Source organism: Microcebus murinus, chromosome 22 (assembly GCF_040939455.1).
Source record: "Microcebus murinus isolate Inina chromosome 22, M.murinus_Inina_mat1.0, whole genome shotgun sequence".
NCBI classification, from domain to species: Eukaryota; Metazoa; Chordata; class Mammalia; order Primates; family Cheirogaleidae; genus Microcebus; species Microcebus murinus.
Window position 1 is genome coordinate 8,273,986 of NC_134125.1, and position 24,965 is coordinate 8,298,950.

The 24,965-nt window shown below is 55.5% G+C and overlaps 1 protein-coding gene across 5 annotated transcripts in view; it reads right to left on the minus strand.

Moving 5' to 3' along the window:
* HECTD4 (HECT domain E3 ubiquitin protein ligase 4) overlaps positions 1-24,965 on the minus strand; it is a 179,885-nt gene that overhangs the window by 3,182 nt on the left and 151,738 nt on the right. For 4 of the 5 annotated variants that reach the window (XM_075996573.1, XM_075996572.1, XM_075996570.1 and 1 more), the window contains exons 56-74: positions 23,992-24,173; positions 22,450-22,655; positions 22,069-22,199; positions 21,585-21,790; positions 19,287-19,466; positions 16,383-17,689; positions 14,905-15,112; positions 13,650-13,873; positions 13,408-13,559; positions 12,274-12,380; positions 11,457-11,580; positions 8,134-8,324; positions 6,933-7,079; positions 6,222-6,341; positions 5,396-5,551; positions 3,960-4,063; positions 3,484-3,705; positions 680-846; positions 114-309 (exon numbers count right to left, since the gene is read on the minus strand). In XM_075996573.1, the coding sequence (XP_075852688.1) occupies positions 114-309; positions 680-846; positions 3,484-3,705; positions 3,960-4,063; positions 5,396-5,551; positions 6,222-6,341; positions 6,933-7,079; positions 8,134-8,324; positions 11,457-11,580; positions 12,274-12,380; positions 13,408-13,559; positions 13,650-13,873; positions 14,905-15,112; positions 16,383-17,689; positions 19,287-19,466; positions 21,585-21,790; positions 22,069-22,199; positions 22,450-22,655; positions 23,992-24,173 (4,330 nt within the window). The remainder of the gene's footprint in view (positions 1-113; positions 310-679; positions 847-3,483; positions 3,706-3,959; positions 4,064-5,395; positions 5,552-6,221; positions 6,342-6,932; positions 7,080-8,133; positions 8,325-11,456; positions 11,581-12,273; positions 12,381-13,407; positions 13,560-13,649; positions 13,874-14,904; positions 15,113-16,382; positions 17,690-19,286; positions 19,467-21,584; positions 21,791-22,068; positions 22,200-22,449; positions 22,656-23,991; positions 24,174-24,965) is intronic. The other variant, XM_075996571.1, reaches the window with a different exon arrangement.

A 24,965-nucleotide genomic window follows, 5' to 3' on the forward strand; every position in this document is an offset into this window, starting at 1 on the left:
GAGATGACAACAATGACACATCTGTGGTGAGGACAGAGTGCTGAGACAGGCCAGGGGTGCTGCCTACATAGACACCACAGTGACCAGGGATGGCAGGCCTGGCGCCCACCTACCTTCAGGAACTCGAGGTTGATGTACGGGAGGCCGCAGGTGCGCAGCTCCATCTCCAGCGGGCTGAGCGTGGTGAGCAGCTGCAGGGGGATGATGGAGCCCAGCCCGGCCCGCACGGCTGTCACGCACTCCACGTTCTGCAGCTCCCGCAGCCGCAGGCTCCGGATGGCCGCCGCGTAGATGTCCTTGTTCTCCCACCTGCCCGGGTGAGGGGGCACAGGTGAGGGAGGACTCAGAAGAGGTGGATGGGATTGTTTCTCCTCAGTCTGGGGGCCACACCCACTCAGCCAGAAGTCCCGGACCCTTTCACAAGGAGTGGCCTGAGGCCCAGTTCCCATGCTGTCCCCATCCTGGCAGCTTAGCTCATTCCTCTCCTGCTGTGGTGTCACCAATCTCAGAGCTCTAGTTTCTTTAATGAAACTCTTCAACTGAGGACCATTTTTCTTGGCACCCAACGCCCTGCCTCTATTTCTCCCCCTGGTGAAATCCACCTGTGTCACCTGACCTAGGCCCTCCCTCGGTATGCAGCTGTCATACCCTGGCCGCCCCTCCTCGCGCACACACTCACGCCACAGGGATGTGCCGGCCGCGGCTGCACAGCTCCACCTCCTCGCCCGTCATGGTCAGGTAGGTGAACCTGCAGCAGGGCTTGCTGGGACTGTCGGGGCTCTCGGTGGCCAGGTGCTGGGAGGCGATCTCGGCGCACAAGGCCTCCAGCTCGGTCTCATCGTTGATCTGCGGGGCAGGGGCAGAGCGAGGGTAACAGCCTGCCCTGCTGCCAAGGCCCCAGGGAGGCGGAACCCTTGTCTCCAGCTGGTTGGCGTCAAGCACAGTGTGGGCAGCGTGTACCCTTGGCCGTATGGATGGGCCCGTGACCCAGGCCTGGCCTGTCAGAGCCTGCCACGGTCAGGGGTGGGCATAGGACCAGGCTACCGAGACCCAAAGTCCAGGCTTCTGCCTGTTACTCTCCGTAAGCAGTAGTCCGTCCCACTGGTGTGGCTCTGACTACATGATGGCACATGCTTGTGCTGCTGGAGGTCACCTATGCCAGCACACTGGGAGAGACTTCCTGAGACCCATTACTGATGACGTCGTTTGAGCACCAGGATTCAGCCCTGCCTGAAGCCTGAAGCCAAACCTGTATATGTATGTTTTAAGAGTGAATAATTTTTTTTTTTTTTTTGAGACAAGAGTCTCACTTTGTTGTCCAGGCTAGAGTGAGTGCCATGGCGTCAGCCTAGCTCACGGCAACCTCAAACTCCTGGGCTCAAGTAATCCTTCTGCCTCAGCCTCCTGAGTAGCTGGGACTACAGGCATGCACCACCATGCCCGGCTAGTTTTTTCTATATATATTAGTTGGCCAATTAATTTCTTTCTATTCATAGTAGAGATGGGGTCTCGCTCTTGCTCAGGCTGCTCTTGAACTCCTGACCTCGAGCAATCCGCCCGTCTCAGCCTCCCAGAGTGCTAGGATTACAGGCGTGAGCCACCGCGCCCGGCCAAGAGTGGATAATTTTTTAAAACAATTTTTCTTAAGCTGGTTAGAGCTGGGATTCGTCACTTGCCACCAGAGAGCTGACTTAATCCTATCTGTGGAAGATGTACAGGCTACTGCCCCGACCCTTTGGCATACGGGGATACCGAGGGGATGACAGGATCTGACCCTGCACTCTGTCCTTAACAGCAAGCTCCCTGCCCCTGCACCTGTGGTGACAGCTGCAGGCCTTCCTATGAACCCCTGACACCATGTAGTTCGGGTGTCCCAGAATCCCTCTGTGGCCTTGCCCATCCCCTTCAGCCACAAGCCTTGGCTGGACCATCTGCCTGGATACTGCCTTGTATCCTCTGCCTGCCCTGGCCCCTTGCTGCCACCCAGAGCCTCAGTAGGGCTTCTCAGAGGAGGAGTCCCTGACACATAAACTCCCAGGCCAGGGGTGCCCTCCTATGACCTTTAGATGATTCATCCTCATTCCTGTTTCTACCAAGAAGCCAGCTGATACCCAGGGCCCTAGCTCTGCATCTCCCTGGCACTCGCTGCCTTCAGCGTGGCTAAGGGGACAACCACACAGCCTGGCCTGAGGGGCTTCAGTGGGCACAGTAAGTTTTCTGCCGGTGCAGGCAGAACGAGCTGACACCTCCTTCGGCTGTTATCCCGTGGCGGGCGCCTCTGCCAGGCTCAGACGCAGCCTACTCCTATGTGGGCAGAGGAAGGTGGCTGCGAAGGGGAGGACTGGGCCAGAGGCCACCTGCCATGCTCTGTGGGTCTGTTCTCCAAGCTGAGGGGAGCCTGTGTGCCGAGGAGCACGGGCTGTGGAGCTAGGGAGACCTGGGTTCCTGGGTGGCTCTGCTCCCAGGCAGCCGCAGGGCCCCGGGCTAGTCATTCACCCCGCTGAGCCCCACTTTCCCCCCTAGTCCGCACGGGCCTCGCGTAAAGGAGAGCAGCCGGCAACGCCCTGAGGACAGGACGTGGTCCAGGGCCTGGCCCGTGAAGGGGCCTCGGTGCTGTCTGCTGAACCGTGGGGGGACGCAGCGGCTCCACAAGCCCAGCTGGCAGCCTGGCATCAACCACATCTCAGTAGGGTACTGGTCAGATGTCACCGCGTTCTCAGCATGTATGTGTGTCCCACACATACACAGGGGAGGAGGGAAACTCCATCCCAGCGCCTTTGCTGGCCAATCTCAGAAGATCCCCAGGGCTGACCTCTCGCCTGCTAAGGCCCTGAAATAGCTCCTAAAAATGAAGCCGGGCCTGCTGGCAGCAGTTCCCCGCCCCCTGTGTTCATTAAGCCAGGAACCCTTCCCCATGTCCTTGGGATGGACCCTGTAAGTGGGAGGCCCAGCAAGGCTGGTCACCCTGTAGTCTGCTGCTGTCAGCAGGGAGGGAAGCCGGAGGCCTTTGTCCCCATGCGACAAGCCTTCCTGGCAGAGATGGCTTACACTGCTGGTGTTCTCTGAGGGATCCCCCCAATCCTCACTGGGGAGCTCAAGTCTGCCATGGAGGCCAAGGCAGAGGTGGCACAGAGGGCCTGAGGGCCCTACTGCTGCCACAATGTTTTTTTTTTTTTTTTTTTTAGACAAGAGTCCTACTCTGTCACCTGGCTAGACTGCAGTGGTGTCGTCATAGCTCATGCAACCTCAAACTCCTGGATTTGTGTTATCCTCCTGCCTCAGCCTCCCACGTAGCTGGGACTACAGGTGCACACCACCAAGCCTGGCTAATTTTTCTATTTTTAGTAGAGATGGGGTGTTGCTTTTGTTCAGGCTGGTCTCGAACTCCTGACATCAAGGGATCCTCCCGCCTCGGCCTCCCAGAATGCTCGGATTACAGGCGTGAGCCAGGGCACCTGGCCCACAAATGTGCCTTTCACTTACACTCTCGAATTTCTTGACGTAATTGTAGGTGAGGATGTCGGCCTCCTGCAGGTCTTGGTCAGGGTCCAGGGGCTCACCCACCAGCGTCTTCCAGAAGGACGGCAGGAGGTCCAGGGGAAGAGGGACGTCTGCTCGAATGGCAATGCCCAGCAGCTGCCCCAGGAAGTGCAGCAGCTGCTCCTCCCCGTAGGTGATGGGGCTGGGGGTCAGGATGTACTTGCCCTGAAAGTGGAGGGGGCATGAGGTGCTGTGGGCCTGTGCCTCTGTCCCCACCAGGGAACACCGGTCCCATTCTAGCACACCCCATGGCAGGCAGGAGAGAAGCCACTGTGAGGAGCTGACCCTGTCCCAGAGCTCGCCCAGCCAGTGCGGCAAGGACCTGTCCACCCAGACCAGGAAGGCTTCTGAAAAGGTGTGGAGCCGATGAGGACATGGGTCCCAGGCCACTGCCCCTCAGCTGCCAGCCTTGGCCTTACCTTGTTCTTATTGACAGCCGAGCTGGGGCACAGCAGGAGCAGCGACAGCGAGGAGCTCTGCAGCTCTTTGCACACCTGCCACAGGAAGTGGCGGAAAGAGCCGCCTGCAGGACAGATGGAGACGCATCAGCACTGGGGACTGGGAGACCTGAGGTCAAATCCTGCTCTGCCACTTACTAGCTGTGCGACCACAGGGATACTGCCTAATGCAGGACACCCCCGAGCCAGGCTGGGGAGAGCAACTGTACCTACTGCGCAGGCTTGTTGCAAGGATTACATGAGCTCACCCGCATGTCCCTCATGTGGGGCACCTCTGACAGCTGCGAGCCTGCCCCGAGTTGGGGGCCTGTCTGGTCCATGGCTGTCGCCCTGGGCCAGGCTGAGGGCAGGGCCGCCTGTGTCACTCAGCGCTGCCGCCCCACCGCCCAGTGCTCGTGTGGGCTCAGTGAATGCTCAAGTGAGCGTGTGGATGCCCTTACTTCCGCTATTCAAAACAGGCTTGAAAACCTCCTGTCACTGGCCCTCCCTGTGTGTTCTGTCAGTGCCTCGAGGTCAGGGAGCTCTGAGGACAGTTGTCTTGCACATTGCTTGGTGAAGGCCACGCAGAGGCCCAGCATGGGGACAGATGCCAAGGCCTGGCCCCCACCTCTGCCTCCCAGGAGAAGCAGGAGAGTCCTGACTGCTGACGCCTGAAGGCCAAGGGCCTGGCTTTGGAGCCCAGCCAGCTGTCGACCTGGAAAAGCCACTTAACTCTGGTGTGAAGCTGCAGTGCTATGAGGAGCGTAAGGTGTTGGGTGTGGGCCTGGCATATTCGGAGCTGCCGGTGAACCAGAGCCATCTGGGACGTCTGCCCAGAGGACGGCAGTGCCCCTGTCTGGTGGGCTGCTGCTAGCCACAGGCTTCCCTTGGGGGCTGACCAGGGAAACGGGGGGCAGAGCTGGCACTTCCTCCTGCACCGACAGCCCTGCCCTCCCAGTGCACCCAGCAAGGAGGAACTGGGCTGCTGCTTCATTCACAGTGGAGGCATTTCCTGAACTCCGCCACAGCTGCTGCCCCCTGCAGCAGGGTGCGACACCAGTGCCATTTTAATACAGGCCGCCCCAGGCCCCTGCCTCTCAAGGCACACACAGGAGCTTTCAGCCCAACCAACTCCTCCGCCAGGGCTCTGGGGGAAGCAGACGCCCCAGGCCTGGGAGGGACTGGCTGAGGCCCCAGACTAGTGCAGGGCCCAGTTCCCACGGGGGCTGGCCTGGAGGTCCTGGAGTGACGGTGGCTCTGGGTGCCGACCTGGCTTCTGCAGAGCAGGACGATGAGGACGTGCCTTTCGCTCTCGATAACAGAAGTGATCTCGGGCAGCTTGGACTCGAAATAAGCCCAGGAAGTTTTCTATTCTAAACAGCCTGCTCCACCGCAGAGCTGGCGGGGCTGCCACTTACTGGTGCCGTGGACCTCCTCCCCAGTGAAGCGGATGTTGAAGGCATACGTGGGGTCACCGCCACTAGCCAGCTTGACGCAGAGCTGAGATGAAGGCACTGAGGCCAGCTGCCTGGCCGCCTGGCAGAAGTAGGAGTTTTCCGAAGCTCTGATTTCCCCTGGAAAGTGAGAGAGGAGCTGCTCCACATCATCCTTGTGGGCCCCCTCTGCCCTTCCCTGCCCTCTGACCCCTCTCCGCCCCTTCACTCGGCCCCCTGTGCCTTCTCTCTGCTCTTGAAACATCTTCCAGCCTTTTGTGCTCAGCACACGTGGTCCCTCTGCCTGGAACCCGCCTCCCCTGATCTCTAAGTGGTTGGCCCCTTATCTTCTAGAGGCTTCCATTTGCCTCCTTGGGGAGGTCCTTTCCCCACCTACCCACCGGGTTCCTCTCTCATTTCCCCCTGCTCGTGTTCGTCGCATTTGTCTGTTTACGTGCTATGGCAGAGAGTCCTGGTTGCCTCCCCAACACCCATTCTCCTCCTTTGATGCCAGAACCCCTATTTTTGGCAACCACATGGCCAATCACAAAACAAAGTCTGCATTCCCCCCACTTGCAGCTGGGTGCAGCCAAGCCCATGTGGAGGAAAGGCCTGACTCCATGAAGAGCCAAGCTCCCTCCTGCTGCCCAGAGCTCCTGCCACACACAGGGACGCCAGGCAGACTGACCCAGGAACTGCTGTACCAGCCCTGGACTTCCTTCTTATACAGGCTTCTTTTAAGTTCGAGAAATCTGCTAGCTTGTTTAGGCACTGCTGTTTTGCATTTTTTGGCCTCTATAGCCAACCCCACCTCCCACAATTTCCAGTGGGTCCAAGGTGATCTCGGGGGCTGCGTGGTCCGCTGTCCTCTGTACAGTGGCGTTCAGCACTCGATTCATCACCGTCACCTTCGTGTCATAGAAGATCAGCCCTGAGGAATGTGGGGGAGAGGCTGGGTGGGCTGCCTCCCTTCCTTCCCCGTCCCCCTGGGGCCCCTGCCGCCCCTCGGGGTCTTCTCCAGACACCCTGCAGCCCCGGGCGGGGCACTCGATACCCTGCTGCTGGCAGCGTGACTGGCCCTGGCTCTGCGCAGGAGCGTCTGTTAGCATCGGGCCACGTGCTAAGTGCATTCACCCTCGGACTGTCATGCCCAGGAACACCAGCTTGCAGCACACCACAAACAAGTGACAGTTGCAAAACACAATATACAAAATGATACCTATTTTTAATAAAAACAAACTGTGTGTGTGTACATCTATTTGTATGTGAACAGGAAAGTCTGGAATGACAGATACTCATCTGTTAACAATGGTCACCTCTGGGAGGTAGGGATGTGGGGGCCATATAATGAGACAGAGCTTCGACTTTATACGTTTCTAAATGATTTGTAAACTGTTAAAATAAGTTGACTTTTTTCAGAGCATAGGTTACTTCCACAATCAGTTTCCCTCGGGTGGACCTACCGCTGGATATAAGGCCGCGTGACGGCCTGAGGACCGCGCCCGCGGGCCCTGGCACTGACCTTTGGCCTCCTTCAGCAGGGCGGCGATGCTGTGGGTGTACATGGGCGTCTGGCGCAGCTCCACCAGCGGCAGGAAGAAGGTCTCCAGCGTGGTGTTGAGGGACTGGAGCAGGGCGAAGCGCAGGCGCAGGCTCTCGATGGGCACGTCTGCAGCAGGGCACGAGGGTGGTCAGGCTGAGACGCTCAGTTTGCAAACACACACACACACACACACACACACGGGCAGTCTCTATCACGGGCAAGGCCCACATGGAATGGGACCGGGAGGCTCCCCACGCTGGATTTGACACCAGGGACCCTGGAGATACGCCAGTGACTGAGCAGCCCCGTGCCAGGCAGAGGCAAAGCAGGAGGCCCTGGGCCAGCCAGACGTGAGGTGCTGGCTCTTAAGGAAGTTGAGGCCCCCAGCCTGCCTTTGGGCCATGCCAGGACTGCTGCATACTGTATTATTTAACTCTGGATTTTGAAATAATTGTAGACTTTAGATGTTGCAAAAATAACACAAAGTCCTGCCTACTTTGCACCTAGCTGTCCCTAGTGGTGAGATCGTGTATCAAAACCACTGGCACACTGTCTTTTATTGTTTAGCCCCAAATCTGTCTCCTCTCTCACAGGAGAGATGAAATCAGGGCCAAATCCTTGCCCACCTTCACCTCCTGGGCATCCACACGAGAGCAGGGCCCCGTGCTTATTGTGGATGAGGCGCACGGCTGAGCACAGCTTGTGCTACATGTGGGTACAGGGCCCTGCCACCATGTTGTAACGGGGCTTACTCTCCAAGGGACATCTGGGAATTAACAGTTTATTTTTTGTGTGCCTTCCTGGCTTTAATAAAAAGCACAGGTCCCCCTGTCAGGAAGGCTCATGCCTCTACATCGGTTATCAGACTACCTGACCCTCCCTCACGCCCCATGGCAGCCCAGCCTCAGCAGGGCCTCCAGCCCCTGCATGTCTGTGGCCTGGTTTTGTTGTAAGGAGCATAAAAAAAGGCCTCAGGCTAGTCCGGCAGCAGTCCGGCCCCTTGTCTTGCTCTCCCTCCGTTTCTGCAGCGCCCTCTTCTGCACACCTGGCTCCCGGCAAGTGTTCACACCTATTTCTTCAATGGACGCCTAAATGGCATCTAGCCCTTGTGAGCATCCTCTGTCGTGGGTCTTGCCCCTGCTGGGCATCAGGAGAGGGGATAGCCCCAGGGGCCACATACTCAAGAGACAGGCCACTCTGGGGTCAGCGCCATCGGCCGGGTCCAGATACATCTCGTGGGGATGGAGCCGAGCGGGCGTGATGGCCAGGTGGCGGCACAGCCGATTGACGTACTGCACGAGCGCCACGTCCATCTCCAGGGTCCACTTCCTTGAGGCCTTCTGTGCGTGTCGGACGTCGATGCAAGCACACCTGGGCACAGGGGAGGACAGCAGGTGGGGTGGTGACTGCTGGATTCCCCTTACCCATGCCCCCAGCTCCCTGAGCTCGGCTGCTCGGTGCTTGGACAGCTCCTCACGGGGAAAAGCTCTTTCAAAGCCAGCCAGCGCCAGCCGCTGCAGGGAGTGTGAATGGGGCGTCCCTCCCGTGCACGGGCAGTCCAGTGTTAGGGTGCAGGAGGGACTCTGGAGTCCTGGGGTGAAATCTAGGCTACGTATAGCGACCCAGGCAAAAATGCATCCACTTGCTGAGCCTCGCTTTCTCTACCCAGAAAACAGAGCTCGTAGTAAGTAGCACCAGCTTCACGTGCTGTCACAGGAATTCAATGGAAGGTGGCTGCGAAGCACACAGCAGGGTGCCTGGCACATTCCAGGTGCACAGCAAGTGTCAGCTGCTGGTGTCGCTGATGTCATTACCCTTTCCCAGCAATCCCATTCCAGGATTCGCCTGCGGAGCTCTTGGAACAGGCAGGCCAAGCTGTGCTTGTGAGGGCCTTGCCGTGGTCTGCGTCATGACAGCGACATCGGACACAACCCTAGTGTTCGCCGCCGGGGATTAGCTAAATAAATTACACTACGCCTCAGAATGGGCCACTACACGGCCATGGAAAGGACCAAGAGGAATAATGTAGAAAAATGAAAAGAGCAGACCGCAGAGCAGTTTGTCTGGCTGGATCCCACTCTGATAGGACAGAAAAAAATCTACCTCTAGAAAAATAAATGCTGGCAGAGACGTCCACTGGAACATTACCCAGCGAGGCCCTACGTCCAGGAGTAGCAGCACGTCGCTGCGTGTGCACAGCGTGTGAGGTTTTCAGCACGTGTGCACGTCCTCATTCCACAAATAGCACGCCATCCGCCCAAGAAAGGCAGGTGGCAGGCGCCTGGCAGGGCGTTGAGGTCCCGAGCCCGTGGCTCCTCACATGGGCCACGTGCCATGGCATCCCGGAGGGGCTGTCTCAGGGAGGTGGGAGGCATCATCAGGTGTCTCCTATAGGCCAGCTCTGTCCCCCCCCAGAATGCTCAGAGAGACACCTGAGCCTCCTCCAGCACAGATCTCTGTCTGCCTGGAGGTCCCCTCAACTGCTGTCCAGGCTGCTGCCCCCTTAGGGAAGTCACAGTGAGGACGGAGGACGTGTTAGGGCATCGCCAAGGCCCCACAGGGCCCTGTGAACAAGCTCTTTTAGCTATTACAAATGTGTCACTTCAGATTCAGTTTGTAGCTCAATTTGTTCCTTTTCCACTTTGAATACAGTTTCTAGTCCAAAATAAGTGATTCAAAAATCTCCTATCAGGTACAATGCACACTGTCTGGAGACAGGCACGCTGAAAGCTCTGACTTCAGCACGATATGATTCATCCACATAACAAAAAAACACTTGTACCCTCTAAATCCATCAAAAAAAAAAATCAACCAAAACCCACAAAATAGGTAATTTTACTTCTTTCTTTTTTTTTTTTGAGACAGAGTCTCACTTTGTTGCCCAGGCTAGAGTGAGTGCTGTGGCGTCAGCCTAGCTCACAGCAACCTTAAAACTCCTGGGGTCAAGTGATCCTCCTGCCTCAGCCTCCTGAGTAGCTGGGACAGGCATGCGCCACCATGCCCGGATCATTTTTTTTCCTATATATATTAGTTGGCCAATTAGTTTCTTTCTATTTATAGTAGAGACGGGGTCTCGCTCTTGCTCAGGCTGGTTTCGAACTCCTGATCTCAAGCAATCCGCCCGCCTCAGCCTCCCAGAGTGCTAGGATTACAGGCGTGAGCCACCGCGCCTGGCCAATTTTACTTTTCAACAAAGCCCTCAAAATTGTCCCTTTAGGGATTTCTAAAATCAGTTCAAAAAACTTGTGCCTGCCACCACAGCGCCAAGACCCAGTCAGGGGTTGACTCTGAGCCTTTACTGAACGTACCAAATGCTGGTACCAAGCAGCGCATCGTTTCTCAGCTCAGAAAATGGACTTTTAAAGAAGCCTGCCTCTGGCGCCATTTTGGTGAGGCCAGGTCCCTGTTGCTGCGGGCAAGGCTCAGAGGGAGGGCAGGGTGACGTCTTTTGTCTTAAACGTCTTGCCTGCTTGGCATTCACTTACAGTTACAAAGGGGAGGCCAGATTTGGCCCTGGAGACCCAGTGAGCCGTGTCACTGCTGTGTCCTTGCCTGGGAGGGACGCAGCAATGAGACATGGGAAAGCGTGATTCTGAGGAGAAGGTTCTTTGGAGAAGTTACCCACTGTAGACTGAATTGCGTTCCCCCAAATTCCTATGTCGAACGAAGCCCTAACCCCCATGTGACTGTGTTTGGAGATGGAGCATTTAAAGAGGTAAATAAGGCCAATGAGGTCATATGTGTGGCCCTAAACTGACAGGACAGGTGATCTTATACAAAGAGGTGATTAAGACACAGACACACAGAGAGGTGGCCATGTCAGGGGACAGCGAGAAGCTGGCGTCTGTGAGCCGGGGAGAGAGGCCTCAGAAGAAACCAACTCTGCTGACACCTTGGTTTTGGGCCTCTGAAATGTGAGAAGACAAATTCCTGTTGTTTCAACCGCCCGCCTGGGCACTGCATGGCAGCCCCAGCGAACTGTACAGGCCCCAAGTCAAGAGTTTGAGGAAAAGGCCGGGCGCGGTGGCTCATGCCTGTAATCCTGGCACTCTGGGACGCCGAGATAGGCGGATTGCTTGAGCTCAGGAGTTCGAGACCAGCCTGAGCAAGAGCGAGACCCATCTCTACTATAAATAGAAAGAGTTAGCCAGACAACCAAAAGAAAAAATTAGCCGGGCGTGGTGGCGCATACCTGTAGTCCCAGCTACTTGGGAGGCTGAGGCAGAAGGCTTGAAGCCCAGGAGTTTGACTAGGCTGACGCCACAGCACTCTAGCCTGTAAGACATGTGAGAATGTCTCACCAAAAAAATAAATAAATAAAATAATAGAATTTGAGGAAAGGAACAGGGTTCGTTTACAAATGGGTTAGAAACCCACTTAATTAAGAGCATCTAGGAAATAACTGAGAAAGCACTGAGAACGAGGGAGACAGACTGCCCCCGACGCCCCTGGGGGCTGGAGACGCCCCCCACAGAGGAGTCGAGGGTGGGGCGGCCTGCTTACCTCTCAAAGTGAAGATCATACCCGCAGGACAAAATCGCCCTCCAGACGCTGCGGATGTCTTGCTTGGCTCGGTCAATAACAAATTTGTGAAATCCTTCCAAGGTCAGATATTTTTCCTCAGGGACTGACAGAAAAGTGTTCAGAGTTAGGAATGTGGTAAAGAACCGCACACAATTCGTCCCCCCTCTCTCATGGCTGTCTCCTCCCAAACCCCAACTCCGGGGCCTGTCGTTTTACGGGACACACGTGACCCCACGTGACCAGGTCTCCCAGGGCTCAGCCCCTCCTGGACAGGCTGGTCACCACACAGCGCGGTGGCTTCCCCACATCCCTTCTTCCCACGAGTCTCTGAGGCGTCCCCAACTGACAGCCGCTTTCTGGCGAGGGGAGTGGCGTGCTCCAACTCTGCTTCTGTTCTGCTGCCCAGAGCAGACGACTAGCCTTACGCAAGTGCCTTGTGAAAGAAAATTTCCAAGCAGATTCCCAAATCTTTACTTTGCAGTCACAACCATCTATTCGTCGTCTTGGGTGTGTGGTATTTCTGGAACTGCCATTTTCACCTCCTCAGGTTCATGGTCCTCCAAGATGGCGTCCCGGGGCAATTAACTGGCACTGGCCAGAGGGCTGCCACAGCATCTTTGGAAATGCCGCCCCCCTAGACTAAAACCCCAGGGAGCCCAGGGCCATCCCGGCGGCGGTGGGAGAACAGCCAGTCAGGAAAAGCAAAGAGGCCCGTCCCCCGTGTAGCCTGCCCCGCCCTGTCTCCAGGACGGAAGCAGGTCCCCAAGCCCACACCAGGCCCGAGCTGTTCATTCACCTTCTTGTTTTTTGGTGGGTGACTTCTCCGGGTCCTTTTCATCTGGTTTGCTCTTTTCTGGTGACTTTGGCTTCACAGTTGGCTTCTTTTCACTTAAGGCAGTCCTGCTATAGACCAAAGCATCGCCATTAGGACGCCGCACGTCCACACGTCCCCGACACAGGCAACACGGAGCCTCGCACAGGCACAATGCAAGATCACCTTTGTTCTGATGAACGTCTACCCAGCGAATTACGAGGCCAAATTGATGCCTTACAATGTGAAAAATCTTAAAGATATTCTTTTCAGACACTGTTTCTACGTACTTCATAGCCGCAGTAAGTAAGCCACGTACTAAACAGCTCAGAGCAACAGCACCGATTGCTGTCATCACAGAAAGTTCTACTAGACAGTGCTGATTTAGAAACACCATTTCTACACACTAAATTAATAAAAAGACATTACTTTTTCTGGCCATTTAAACAATTTTTCTAGAGACTCCTGCTGGGACTACTTTGCTATCAGAGTTTCTATTACAACTACTTCGGAGTCCAAAACATGTATTTAAAGAAAGTTCTTTTAGGCATATGTGCATATCCAGCCATGGAATATTACATAGCTATTTAAAAGAAAAAATGAGGAAGTTTTTTGTATTCATCTGAAACGATCTCCAAATTTACTTATTTTTTTTTTTAAGACAGAGCAAGAGTCTCGCTCTGTCACCCAGGCCAGAGTGCCGTGGCGTCAGCCTAGCTCACAGCAACCTCAAACTCCTGGGCTCAAGCGATCCTCTGCCCTCAGTCTCCCAAGTAGCTGGGACTACAGGCGTGTGCCACCATGCCCAGCTAATTTTTTCTATACTTATTTAGTTGGCCAATTAATTTCTTCCTATTTTTAGTAGAGACAGTCTCGCTCTTCCTCAGGCTGGTTTCGAACTGCTGACCTTGAGCAATCCGCCCACCTTAGCCTCTCAGAGAACTAGGATTACAGGCCTGAGCCACCACGCCCGGCCTAAATAGTTTCTTAATTCAAGCTAGTCTCCTTTCCAGCCTGCATGGTCCAGACGTCACTACACTTGTGGATGGAATGACACAATCAGGTGACAATCAGTGGCCGCCCTCGGGCCCGCCTTCCCCAGCCCACTGGGGCGCGCACCTGACGCTGTTGAGCACGGCCTTGTCCTTGGCGGGTGGCTTGGTGATGGGCCGCTTGGTGCTCACCACCTTCACCGGGTGCTGCTCCTTCCCGGCCTTGCTGTACTTGCTCTTGTCGAACTTGGGCTTGGGCACGCCGTACTTCCTTAGGATCTGCAGAGCACAGGGCGGGGAGGGGTTCGCAGGCTCGCCCTGCAGGGCACCCGAGGCCCGGCGCAGGCGTGCTGGGGACGGGGCGGCTACCTGGGTGAGCTGGTCCTCCAGCACCTTTTTTGGAGGCCGGACGTTGGTGAAGAAGAGCTGGAGCAGGTTGCCCGGGGTCTGCGAGTTGATCTGCTCTTTGCTGAGATAAATGTCAGAGACTCGGATGGGCTTCGCAGGCGTCAGGCTCAGCGTCTGCTCCGAGTGGGCACAGCTCTTAAATATTTCCGTCAGGACCTCTCTGGCCCCGGGCACCAGCTTCTCCCCTGTTCCGGACGGAGGGGGGCAAAGAAATGCTGCCGTGAGCACGCTACGTCCTGTAAGCGCTTATTTTTCACACAAAACAACTTAACAACTCTATTATATGATTTCAAGCAATATTAAAGATTTAGAAAAAGTGATATGCTTAGAAATTCTGAGAAAGATTGATACAATGACACAAAGAACTGTTGTTAATGATAAAAAGAAAAAAGAAAAATTCCTTCTGTTTCTAAAGTGAAGCTTGTGGTGAGCCGCTGGCCTTAGACCGGAGCCTTCTGCTAGACTCAGCTCAGAGGGGCGTCATCAGGGCCCTGGGTCCCTGATAACACTTGGTGCTGTACAAAAGCAGACAGGACAGTACGTGGCTTTTTTGTGGGGGTCAACTCCACAAAAAAGCCACGAGGACGACAAGAGGGATAGAAAATAGGACTTTTGTGAAAAAAGGCTAGAACTGTTTCTTCCCCAAGAACAGTATAAAAGGGTGAGGCTGTCCTCAAGCGTGTGACCAATTAGCTGTCCTCAAGCGTGTGACCAAATAATTACCAGCAATGTAGTTGCCACATTCTAGCCATACAGGACAGAACAGAATAAATACACTTGAACTTGAAAGAGGGGAAGCCTGGCTAGACACCCACAAAAAGGCTTGAATGCAAGCCCGCAGCTGAGCCCGAAGCAGGCTGTGCAAAGCCACTCCCAGGGGTCTCTAAATGGAGCAAAGCAGGCCTGTGGCAGGGGCTGAACTGACGACCCGCAGCTGGGAGAGGGTCTAGAATGTTCTCTCTACATCATACGAAGATGCATACAGTCAGCCTGAGTGCAACTGTTGGCAAACAATGCGCCTCTTGTCCCACCGCCCCAACATCCCCTGAATCACTTTCAAAATCTTCAACTCCAGTTACGACCGCCAAGTTCCTCTTCAATGCTAGACATTAAAAAGGGCAAATGGGGGGCAGGGAAAGATTTCACTCATTTTTTTCTGTTAGCCTAAAACTGCTCCAAAAAAGTCTATTAATTAAAAAAAAAATCTATAACCCACCTTTAATTGACTTATCATTGAAATAATCTTCTAGTCCTGGACTCCCTTGCGTGTCAAACAAACTCTGATTTACGACAGAGACGGTCAGAATCTCTTCCGTTGACATTTCCATCAGTTCGTCTTCACCGTCCAAACTTGACAAACCAATCAAATCGTTATTGTTAAATAAACTGGCTCGGATTTTCTCGATTTTGGCTCGGGATCTGATCTGTGTGAACAAAGACAAGGGTCAGGCTTGAGTAGAGCGACCGGCCGTTCATAGGAATGAACTGTTCCCTTCCCCGGAAACCCGCTGCCCCTCTTGAAGCTGTGATGGCAGCTAGCCTTCCTGGGAAATGGTCCCCCACGTGCCAACAGTGGTGACGTGTAGGGGAGCAACTCACTGGGAATCTGTCACTCGATCTGCCCAGGTCTGTGGCTTTACTCTGTTGCCCAGGGAGTAAAGTCATGCCTGGCTCTGAAGTCCCAGGGAACGAGGCTGATGGATTAAAAGTCATGGTACTAGGACAGAAACCAGCCACTTGACCTTGAACTCTCCCATCAGAGCCGGCTGGGAGAAAAGCAATGCAAGTTCTCTCCCGGCACTTTCTCTATGCAGCCAACAAGGGGGAGAAGAGTCTGGACTTTTGAGCCTAGGTTTTGTCATGCAAAGGTTCATGAAGACACTGGATGGGCTGGGCGTGGTGGCTCACGCCTATAATCCTAGCACTTTGGGAGGCCGAGGCGGGTGGATCGCTCTAGGTCAGGAGTTCAAAACCAGCCTGAGCAAGAGCGAGACCCTGTCTCTACTAAAAATAGAAAGAAATTAATTGGCCAACTAAAAATATATAGGAAAAATTAGCTGGGCGTGGTGGCGCATGCCTGTAGTCCCAGTTACTCTGGAGGCTGAGGCAGGAGGATCGCTTGAGCCCAGGAATTTGAGGTTGCTGAGAGCTAGGCTGACGCCACGGCACTCTAGCCCCATCTATCTCAAAAAAAGACTGTCTCAAAAAAAGAAAAAAAAGACACTGGATGCAAGATTTCTAAACGAGGTGGCGCGAGACACCTGAAGTGGGACTATGCCGCGGCAGCACACACACGCCCTCTGAAACTCAGAGTCGCCTGGAACAAAATGGCGTTTTTGTTCTGCTCAGCGAAGTCCCTCCTGCCAACAGCAGTGCTGAAACAACCCAAGGCCCCTGCAGAACACGAGGATCGGCCGCGGGCTGGGACGCACTTGGGGAAGCCCAGCCAACAGGGAAGCTCAGCTGGCCAGCCCTGCGCCGCCACGCACAGCAGTCACCACACTGACCGCATAGCCGGGCAGGATGGCGCTCCTGGATGTCACCCCCAACAGCCTCACCGTGCTGCTCCCGTTCTGCCCCGCGCAGCCCCCAGGTGCCCCCACGCTGCCTGTCAGGAGGTCACTGGGAGGTTTAAGAGGTCGGAAGATTCACAGTGGTCACGATTTAGTGGCTGCCAGGGTTCGGGGCCGTTACCTCCACGACGGCAAAGCCTTTGATGGGGCGCGCAGCGAGGGGCTGGCTGTCCAGGGACGTGACCGTGTACATGGAGCCCATGTCTGACGCCGAGGCCGTCTCTGCGTTGTCCAGGGGCTCGCCCAGGCTGCCGAGGCTGCCCAGGCTGCCGGTGCTGCACAGGGAGATGTCCAGGCTCTCCTGGCTGGACACCACGTGGGGCTCCAGCAAGCCGGGAGGGAGGGGCAGCTCGAGGCCCGAGGGCAGCGGGTCCACCGAGAGGTCGCTGACGGTCTGCGAGATGCCCTGGGAGCTGCAGATGGAGGCCTGGCTGGTGGAGGCCGACGCGCTGACGCTCATGGCGGGCGTGAGGCTGCTGGACGAGCTCACCTCCAGGCTCTCGGTGCCCGGGAAGCCCAGGCTCTTCTCCAGCTCGGCCTTCCCGTCGCTGCCCTCGGCCTTGTCCTTCGGCTTCTTGGGGTCTTCCTCCTGCAGCGGGATGTAGATCTCGTCTTTGAAGACCCCGCCGTGGGCGTTGCAGGCCTTGCGGATGGCGCCTCTGACGACGCCCTCGTCCAGGTGGGTGGGGATGCCCGAGATCACCAGCAAGCGGCCGTGGGCAGTGGGGCCCACCAGCGCCTGGCAGGCGTCCGCGATGGCGTCGCTCGTCACGCCCAGCCCCTGCGGGTCCTTCCTGGCGAGGTGCCGGAGGATGATGAGCAGGGTGAGCGCGCGGTGGAACCACAGCATGTCCTCGGGCTTGCTGCCCCCGATGCTGAGCGCCGCGGCGTCCGAGTCCGCCGTGCGTGGGGACTGGCGCTTGCCCGAGGCGGCGGCCTTGTCCCGCTTCATCTTCACTTTTTTCCTCTTGGACAGGAGGCTGGGGCTCTGCGGGGTCTGTCCTGGCGAGGACGAGGAGGAGGAGGACGAGTCGCTGAGGTTGGGGGCGGTTGTGGAGGCCACCCCGCTGGCCGTGACACTCATGTTGGTAGGCAGGGTCACCTCAGCCACCGCCAGGCACCCTTCCATGAGCGCGTGGAAGTAGGTGGAGAACCTGCCCTGGTCGCTGGCGGCCGCCGCCCCCGAGCCCCCGCAGGTGCCGCCCGAGACCCAGCCCTGGGTCTCCTCGTCGTACAGCTTGTGCAGCTCCGACTGCAGCGCCATCAGCATGGCCAGGCAGGGGTTCAGCTGCAGCGCGATGGAGGGGGACAGGCCGGCGGGATGGCGCCTCTGCTCCAGGCCGTGCACCGTGCGCAGGAGCTCAGCCAGGAGGTGGAACACGAGCTCCTTCACGCAGGCCGCCATGTCCGTGGTCCACAGGAAGTTTCCTGAGGCAGAGACAGAATAACAACGGCGATTAGTTATGCAGCGCTCATTACGCCCGGCACCGTTCTAAGCACTTCGATGGAGTCAACCCCCCAAAATACCCCGTGCACGGTTCCTGCGTAATCCACCCATCTCACGGATGGAGAAACAGAGGCTCAGAGTCAAGGTCACGCGGCTGCCAGAGGAAGAGCCACGGCCTCGAGCCCCGTGTCCCACGGCACGGCGCCAGCCGCTCCTGCAGCTCAGGCAAAACACGGTGTTATCTGTCACGAAAGCGAGCTGGTGATGAGTCGTTGGAACGACGTTTCCTGAGCCACGGACGCTTACTACCAGGCACACCACCCAATTTTACCCAACAGCACAGAAAGGCAGACAGCAGCACCGTTCCTTTGTAACTCCCTTTAGTCCTGATTTTGCCAACCAAAATCCTTACTCTGGGGCTGGTGAGCTCTAAACAGAGAGTGGACCAGAAACCCAGAACCTCTGACAAGAAACAGTATTTGGTCACAGTTTTGTAACAGCAGATATTTATTTTCCTTGTATTTATTTATTTTTTTGAGACAGAGTCTAACTCTGTTGCCAGGACTAGAGTGCTGTGGCGTCAGCCTAGCTCACAGCAACCTCAATCTCCTGGGCTCAAGCGATCCTCCTGCCTCAGCCTCCCGAGTAGCTGGGACTACAGCCATGCGGCATCGTGCCTGGCTAGTTTTTTACTATACGTTTTTAGTTGGCCAATTAATTTCTTTCTATTTTTGGTAGAGATGGGGTCTCGCTCTCGCTCAGGCTGGTTGTGAACACCTGACCTTGAGCGATCCACTCGCCTCGGCCTCCCAGAGTGCTAGGATTACAGGCGTGAGCCACCGCGCCCGGCCAATTTTCCTTGTATGTATGTATGTATGTATGTATGTATGTATGTATTTATTTATTTATTTTTTGAGACAGAGTCTCGCTTTGTTGCCCAGGCTAGAGTGAGTGCCGTGGCGTCAGCCTAGCTCACAGCAACCTCAATCTCCTGGGCTCAAGCAATCCTCCTGCCTCAGCCTCCCGAGTAGCTGGGACTACACGCATGCGCCACCATGCCCGGCTAATTTTATCTATATATATTAGTTGGCCAATTAATTTCTTTCTATTTATAGTAGAGATGGGGTCTCGCTCTTGCTCAGGCTGGTTTCGAACTCCTGACCTTGAGCAATCCGCCCGCTTCGGCCTCCCAGAGTGCTAGGATTACAGGCGTGAGCCACCGCGCTCGGCCAATTTTCCTTGTATTTATTTTTATGGCTATCTTTTAGTTACGTCAAGGGATGTTAATTTTCCATTTAGAGTAGCAATGTAAAGGTTTCCTTAAGAGTAAATCTGAGTTTAAAAAAAAAGAGAGAAAGGAGTGCAACAAAAGCTATTAAATAAGCGCTGACAGCACGACGAGTGGACGTGGCTGACGTCACATAAAGGTGGCGCGAGAGCGACTGGAGTTCGGGAGATACTGTCTAGAAGCACAGGATGGACCACGTTTGCGCCAAGGTCCCCTTCGTAGCAGATGTGTGTCTCGCAGTCACACAGGCAGCATGACAGCCCCCCCATGCCGACGGGAAGCCAGCTCACCTAGCAGCTCCACCACCTGCAGGAGGACAGACGTCGGGATGGTGTCGGGCTCATCCTCGGATTTCCCTTCGCCATCCTCGGATTTCCAAGACAGCAGCTGCTCTGCGAAAGCCATGGCCAGCGGGAACTCCAGCGGCAGGGAATGCAACACCAGCACGGCCCCGGGAGGCGGAGACACCCCTGGAAGAAGTGGCCGAGAGGAAAGCGCGTGACTGGTCGCACCTGATCCACATAGGCTCACCGGGACGCGCGTGGAGAGCCGGGGCCAGAAAGCCACCCGTATGTCTGCTCCAGGTGGAGTAGATGTCACTCCCCGACCCTCCAGACAGGCAGCTGCAGGGGCAGGAGGCGGCAGCCATCCTTCCAGGGAGTCTACTTACTGGGGTGGCAATGGGAACAGAGGAGGACAGACACTCCCCGTTCAGTTAGATACCAGCCACACCACCCAGAATGGGGACAGTCAGTCATACTTTAAAAGATGCTTCGGCCGAGCGCGGTGGCTCACACCTGTAATCCTAGCTCTCTGGGAGGCCGAGGCAGGCGGATTGCTCGAGGTCAGGAGTTCAAAACCAGCCTGAGCAAGAGCGAGACCCCGTCTCTACTATAAATAGAAAGAAATTAATTGGCCAACTAAAATATGTAGAAAAAATTAGCCAGGCATGGTGGCGCATGCCTGTAGTCCCAGCTACTTGGGAATCTGAGGCAGGCGGATCTCTTGAGCCCAGGAGTCTGAGGTTGCTGTGAGCGAGGCTGACGCCATGGCACTCACTCTAGCCTGGGTAACAAAGCGAGACTCTGTCTCAAAAAAAAAAAAAATAGATGCTTCACTGGAATACTCCCAGCTAGGTAAGGCAATAATCAGTCCGTTTGTATGGCTGCAATCCCATGAAGACCATTACACTTATGTAGTGGACCAGCAAGGTGTCCCTGAGACTAAAGGCACTACCAGGCCCTTGGGTTTTGATCCCAGTTTATTACCTTCTGTCACTGCCACCAAAGCTGCCCAGTGAGGGGAAAGAGGCCCCAAGGCTTCAGCCCCTCACACCCTGCACTGCACCCCCGACCCCACTGAAGCCCCGGTCAGACCTAAGCCAGAGCACAGGGGCTTGGATGACTCCAGAGGGACCATGTTGACGCCTTCCTTTTGGGGGAAACGTCAACATGGTGACAACTGTGGAATGATAGTTAAGATAGATCCTCTGCTTTTAAGGTAAAGTTTAAAAACGGCTAGTATAGGCAAAATACTATGAAAAAAGTCTAGCAAAAGGAGATCATAAAGTTGTGTAGCAATGACGAAATCACTGAAGAAATGTCCTTTCAATTCGTTCCTCAAAGATGCAATGTCTCAAGGACTTGGGTTGTAGAGAAGCCAAGGCCCATTTTCTTTTGTCTGAAAGTTCAAATGTATCTTCTGAGTCTGGCAAACACATTAGTCTTTTCTTGTGAAACGTGCCAAAGACGAGCAGTGGAAGTGACTGAGATTTCCTTTCCTTTCTGTGCGTCCTCAGAGTCAGCTGGCTTCGTACACACAGAGGACAGGCAGCGACAGCTTCAGGGACTACGGGGCAGAGCTCGCATCTAACTCTAAACCGTGCGGCTTCACAAAAGCTGCCTGGGAGGCGAGAGCAGATGCCCGCTGCGGCCGGGGCCAGGACTCAGGAGCGCCCACTGGGATTGTCACAGCCTGCACTGGCCGTAAGGGTGACACTGATCTGTCTAATCACGGTAGAGAGCAAGCTTCCCAGCGCACACGAGTGACAAGAAAGGAAAGCCCCACTGCAGTCTGGGCATCCTCTTCCGGGCCTCCCCCAGGCGGGAAAGGGAGGTCTTAATCCTCTGCCTCTAAAACTGCACCAAGCAGACCTATTCTTTATCAACAGGAATTGGAAAATGCAAGGTAAAAAGTTATTTGGATCTTTGTTAAATTTTTTTTTTGAGACAGAGTCTCACTCTGTTGCCCGGGCTAGAGTGCTGTGGCGTCAGCCTAGCTCACAGCAACCTCAAACTCCTGGGCTCAAGCGATCCTCCTGCCTCAGTCTCCCGAGTAGCTGGGACTACAGGCATGCGCCACCATGCCCGGCTAATTTTTTCTATATATTTTTAGTTGGCCAATTAATTTCTTTCTATTTTTAGTAGAGACGGGGGGGGGGGGTCTCGCTCTTGCTCAGCCTGGGCCTCCCAGGGTGCTAGGATGACAGGCGTGAGCCACTGCACCCGGCCTATTTGAATCTTTAAAAAGAAGGTAAGCAAAGAATGACTCCCAGCTGTTGTCATCGCCATGAGCTGACGGACACTCACCCAGTTTGATGTGCACCCGGTCGGTGGAGAGGACCACAGAGGGGTACTGGTCGGTGGTTGGCGGAGGCGCCAGCCCCGTGTTGGCCGGGGACGCGTCCCGTGGGTAGCAGGCGGCCTCGATGAGGTTGAGCTGGCCGTTCCGCTTCACCTTGTGGCCGAGCCCGTAGACGAGCACTCGAGCCCAGGGCGCCTTGTACAGGGAGGAGCTGCGGAGGCGGGAGGGACTGTCAGAGCACCCAGGGGAGGGAGCGACGCTTCCTCGCCGGGGGAAGTTAAATGAGAACTGGGCACCAGTCATTTCACTACATTTTAGAAGGTTCATTCTTTATGAAGACTTACTCCCCAAACATGGAAATATGGACAGAACCACCATCATTTGCATTAAAGAATAGAAGCAATTTGAGGTTTCTCCTCTGCCAGTATCAGCAGAATCTATTTAGCGTTTCTCTCCCCGTGACCAACCTTTTGAGAACGGGCAACTTACTCTTTGCGGAATCCAGACTGACTTTCTTTGCAAGACACAACGACAAAAGCCGCCCCGGGGAAATTAACATCCATGTTGACTTTGGACTCGGTAATCGGGAACTCTTCGGAGGGGAACTGCTCCGGCGCTGTCTGCAAAGAGACGTTTAATAAGGAAAGCCGAGGGCTGGACACAAGGGAGGCCAGGGCCACAGCGCGTCGCGACACAGTCAGAAGGACAGAGAAGCCCTCGGAAGCAAGCGACAGATGAGACAAAGCAGAGGAGGTTCTAAGAAAAGGAGACTGATGGGAGGGGGGCTTGCGGGAGAAAGGAGAAGCATTTTTATTTAGCAAGCCAATGAAACTTCTGATCATAATGGACATTAGCTTTATAGATTTCTACCTGCAGGAAAGAGCAGATCTGTTTCGTCAGCTCCAAAAGGCTGTCCTCGCCCTGGTGCAGGGTCCGGGTGATGGCCACGCTGAGCCACTCTCTCACGGTCTGGGAGCTGCCCTGGTAGAACAGGTCTGTGGCGGAGCAGTTCTGGGAATGGATGCAGTGCTGCAGGGACTGCGCCAGGAGGATCGAGCTGGAGCTGATGGTGCCATCTGGGGACAGAAAGGAGACAGAAGTTGATGGGAACCACAGCAGGCAGCAGCTGGGAGAGCCTAAGTGACAGTGAACAGCCCACCCAGACAGCCTGCACTGGCCGGGCACGACGTCTCGGATAACATATTACCAATCAGATCCTCTGGGCAGGGAGTGGGGGGGCACTTGGGGATCAGTGGTCTTCCAACTTCTGCTTTCTTTTTAGCAGCAGAACTATTTCCTAAAATAAAATCTTAGGTAGAGGCCCCAGTCTATGAAACAGATACCGTGGGGCTGCTTGGACTCAGGGGGTCCCAGAGCCCATCCGGCAGCCCTGGCCCACCCTGAGCTGCATCAAGCAACTGCGTGGGTGCCCGGGTGCAGGCTGTAAAGAGGCACCGGAGGTCACCACAGCAAAGCTTCTTCCATGACACTTTAAGCTTCCAAGTCTGTTTCAGCTTCAGAGCTCTGAGTTCTTGGGATGGGCCAGTGGACCCCAGACGCTCATCGGACATGGAACGCACACGCACAGCCGGAGGCAGCTGGCTGTCTGCAGGTGGGTCTGGGAGGGTGGCCCCTGCCCGCCTCACCTCCCGACCCCATCTTAGTTGCTAGGAGATCAAGGGGAGCAGGCTGGAGGCTAAGGTGCCACAGAAAGACAGAGGGCCCCTCGCCTTGGACCGAGCCGCGGGCAGACTCGCCACTTGGTGCTCCCCAGGGGGCGCACACAGCCCTGCGACGGGCACACAGCTTGGCCCATCAACACAGCTCCACCGCAAGTCAGATGAGGGCAATATCTGCTTCGGAGGACTTTGCTAAGAGGAACGTTTTCCTTTTTGTTGCTGCTCATTTTTTCCTAGGGACAGGGTCTTGGCTTTGTTGCCCGGGCCATTCTCAAGGGATCCTCCCACCTCGGCCTCCAAGAATGCTGTGATGACAGGCATGAGCCACCGTGCCCGGCCATTTTCCTTTCTTTCCAATGCTAAATAGAATGTCTGGGGCAACAACACAGCGACTAGGTTTCAGACTTAATGCTTCATTTTCCTCGATCCACAATTCGCTTGGGAAACTTAGCGAATGCTTAACCGCTGAAGGACTACAGTGAGGCCACGTGCTTACGTTTTGCAAAGAGTGAGAAAGGACTGCCAAGAGAATCCCAGTTCCCTGGTGCAGCGTCTCCACGGCAGCCCAGGCGGAGGGAGCCCCAGTCTCCCCTCCCCCTCGCGTGGAGCAGGAGTATGAGGTAAGCAGGGCACCCACCTGGGCCCCGCCAGGACGCCCACCTGGGCCCGTGCTCTAAGGGCTGCTCTACTTGGCGCCCAGTTTGGGAGCCGCAGCAGCAAAGCCGAGTGTTACCTGGGAGGGGGGGAGCGAGGAGCTGGTTGGACAGCAGCTGCAGGTGCTCCAGCGTGATGTCCCGGATGGCAGGGATGTGGAAGAGGCGGGTAAACAGGTGAGGCAACTTGGGCGCGAAGATGTTGAGCAGGGCCGTGCGGCAGTACAGCCTGGCCAGCGCGGCCTCACAGCGCAGCAGCTCTCTGCAAGGGAAGCGGGGACACGCGCTCAGCGCGGCGCCCAGGGCCACGCCTCGGGCTCCTCCTCCGGCCCCAGGTTCTGTGCCTCGAGCCGGTCGCTTGCGTTTTAAACAAAAAGCCACAGAATTTAGTTAGGTTGTTAAGTTTGATTTTTCCCAACTCGAAAAGCACTGTGGAAATGAGAAAACGCGTATGTGTATGTTCACAGCAGCACGATTTGCGAGAGCCCGACAGCGGGGCCACCCACCCGCTCATCCACATCCCGGTAGGGCGACTCGATGCGACATTATTCAGCCACAAAGAGGACGAAGGACTGACACACTCCACGCTGTGGATGGACCTTGAAACATGCTGAGTGACAGAAGCCAGGCACAAAAGGCCACACGGTGTATGATTCCCTTTACATGAAATGTCCGGAATAGGCCAATCCATAGAGACAGAAAACACACTGTGCCAGCAGCCGAGGCGATAGGAGAATGGCAACTGACTGCTAACGGGTATGCAGTTTCCTTCTGGGGTTATGAAAATGTTCTAAAGTTGACTGTGGTGACAGTCGCACAATGCCATGAGTATACCAAGAACCACTGATGTGTGTACTATAAGTGGGTGAATGATACGGTGTCTGAATTATCTCTCAATAAAGCTATTATAAAAATACCGCTGTGGGGGGCTGGGCACCATGTGGTGGCTCATGCCTGTAATCCTCACACTGTGGGAGGCTGAGGTGGGAGGATCGCTTGAGGCCAGATTTCAAGACCAGCCTGACTTGGGAGGCTAAGGTAAGAGGATCCCTCA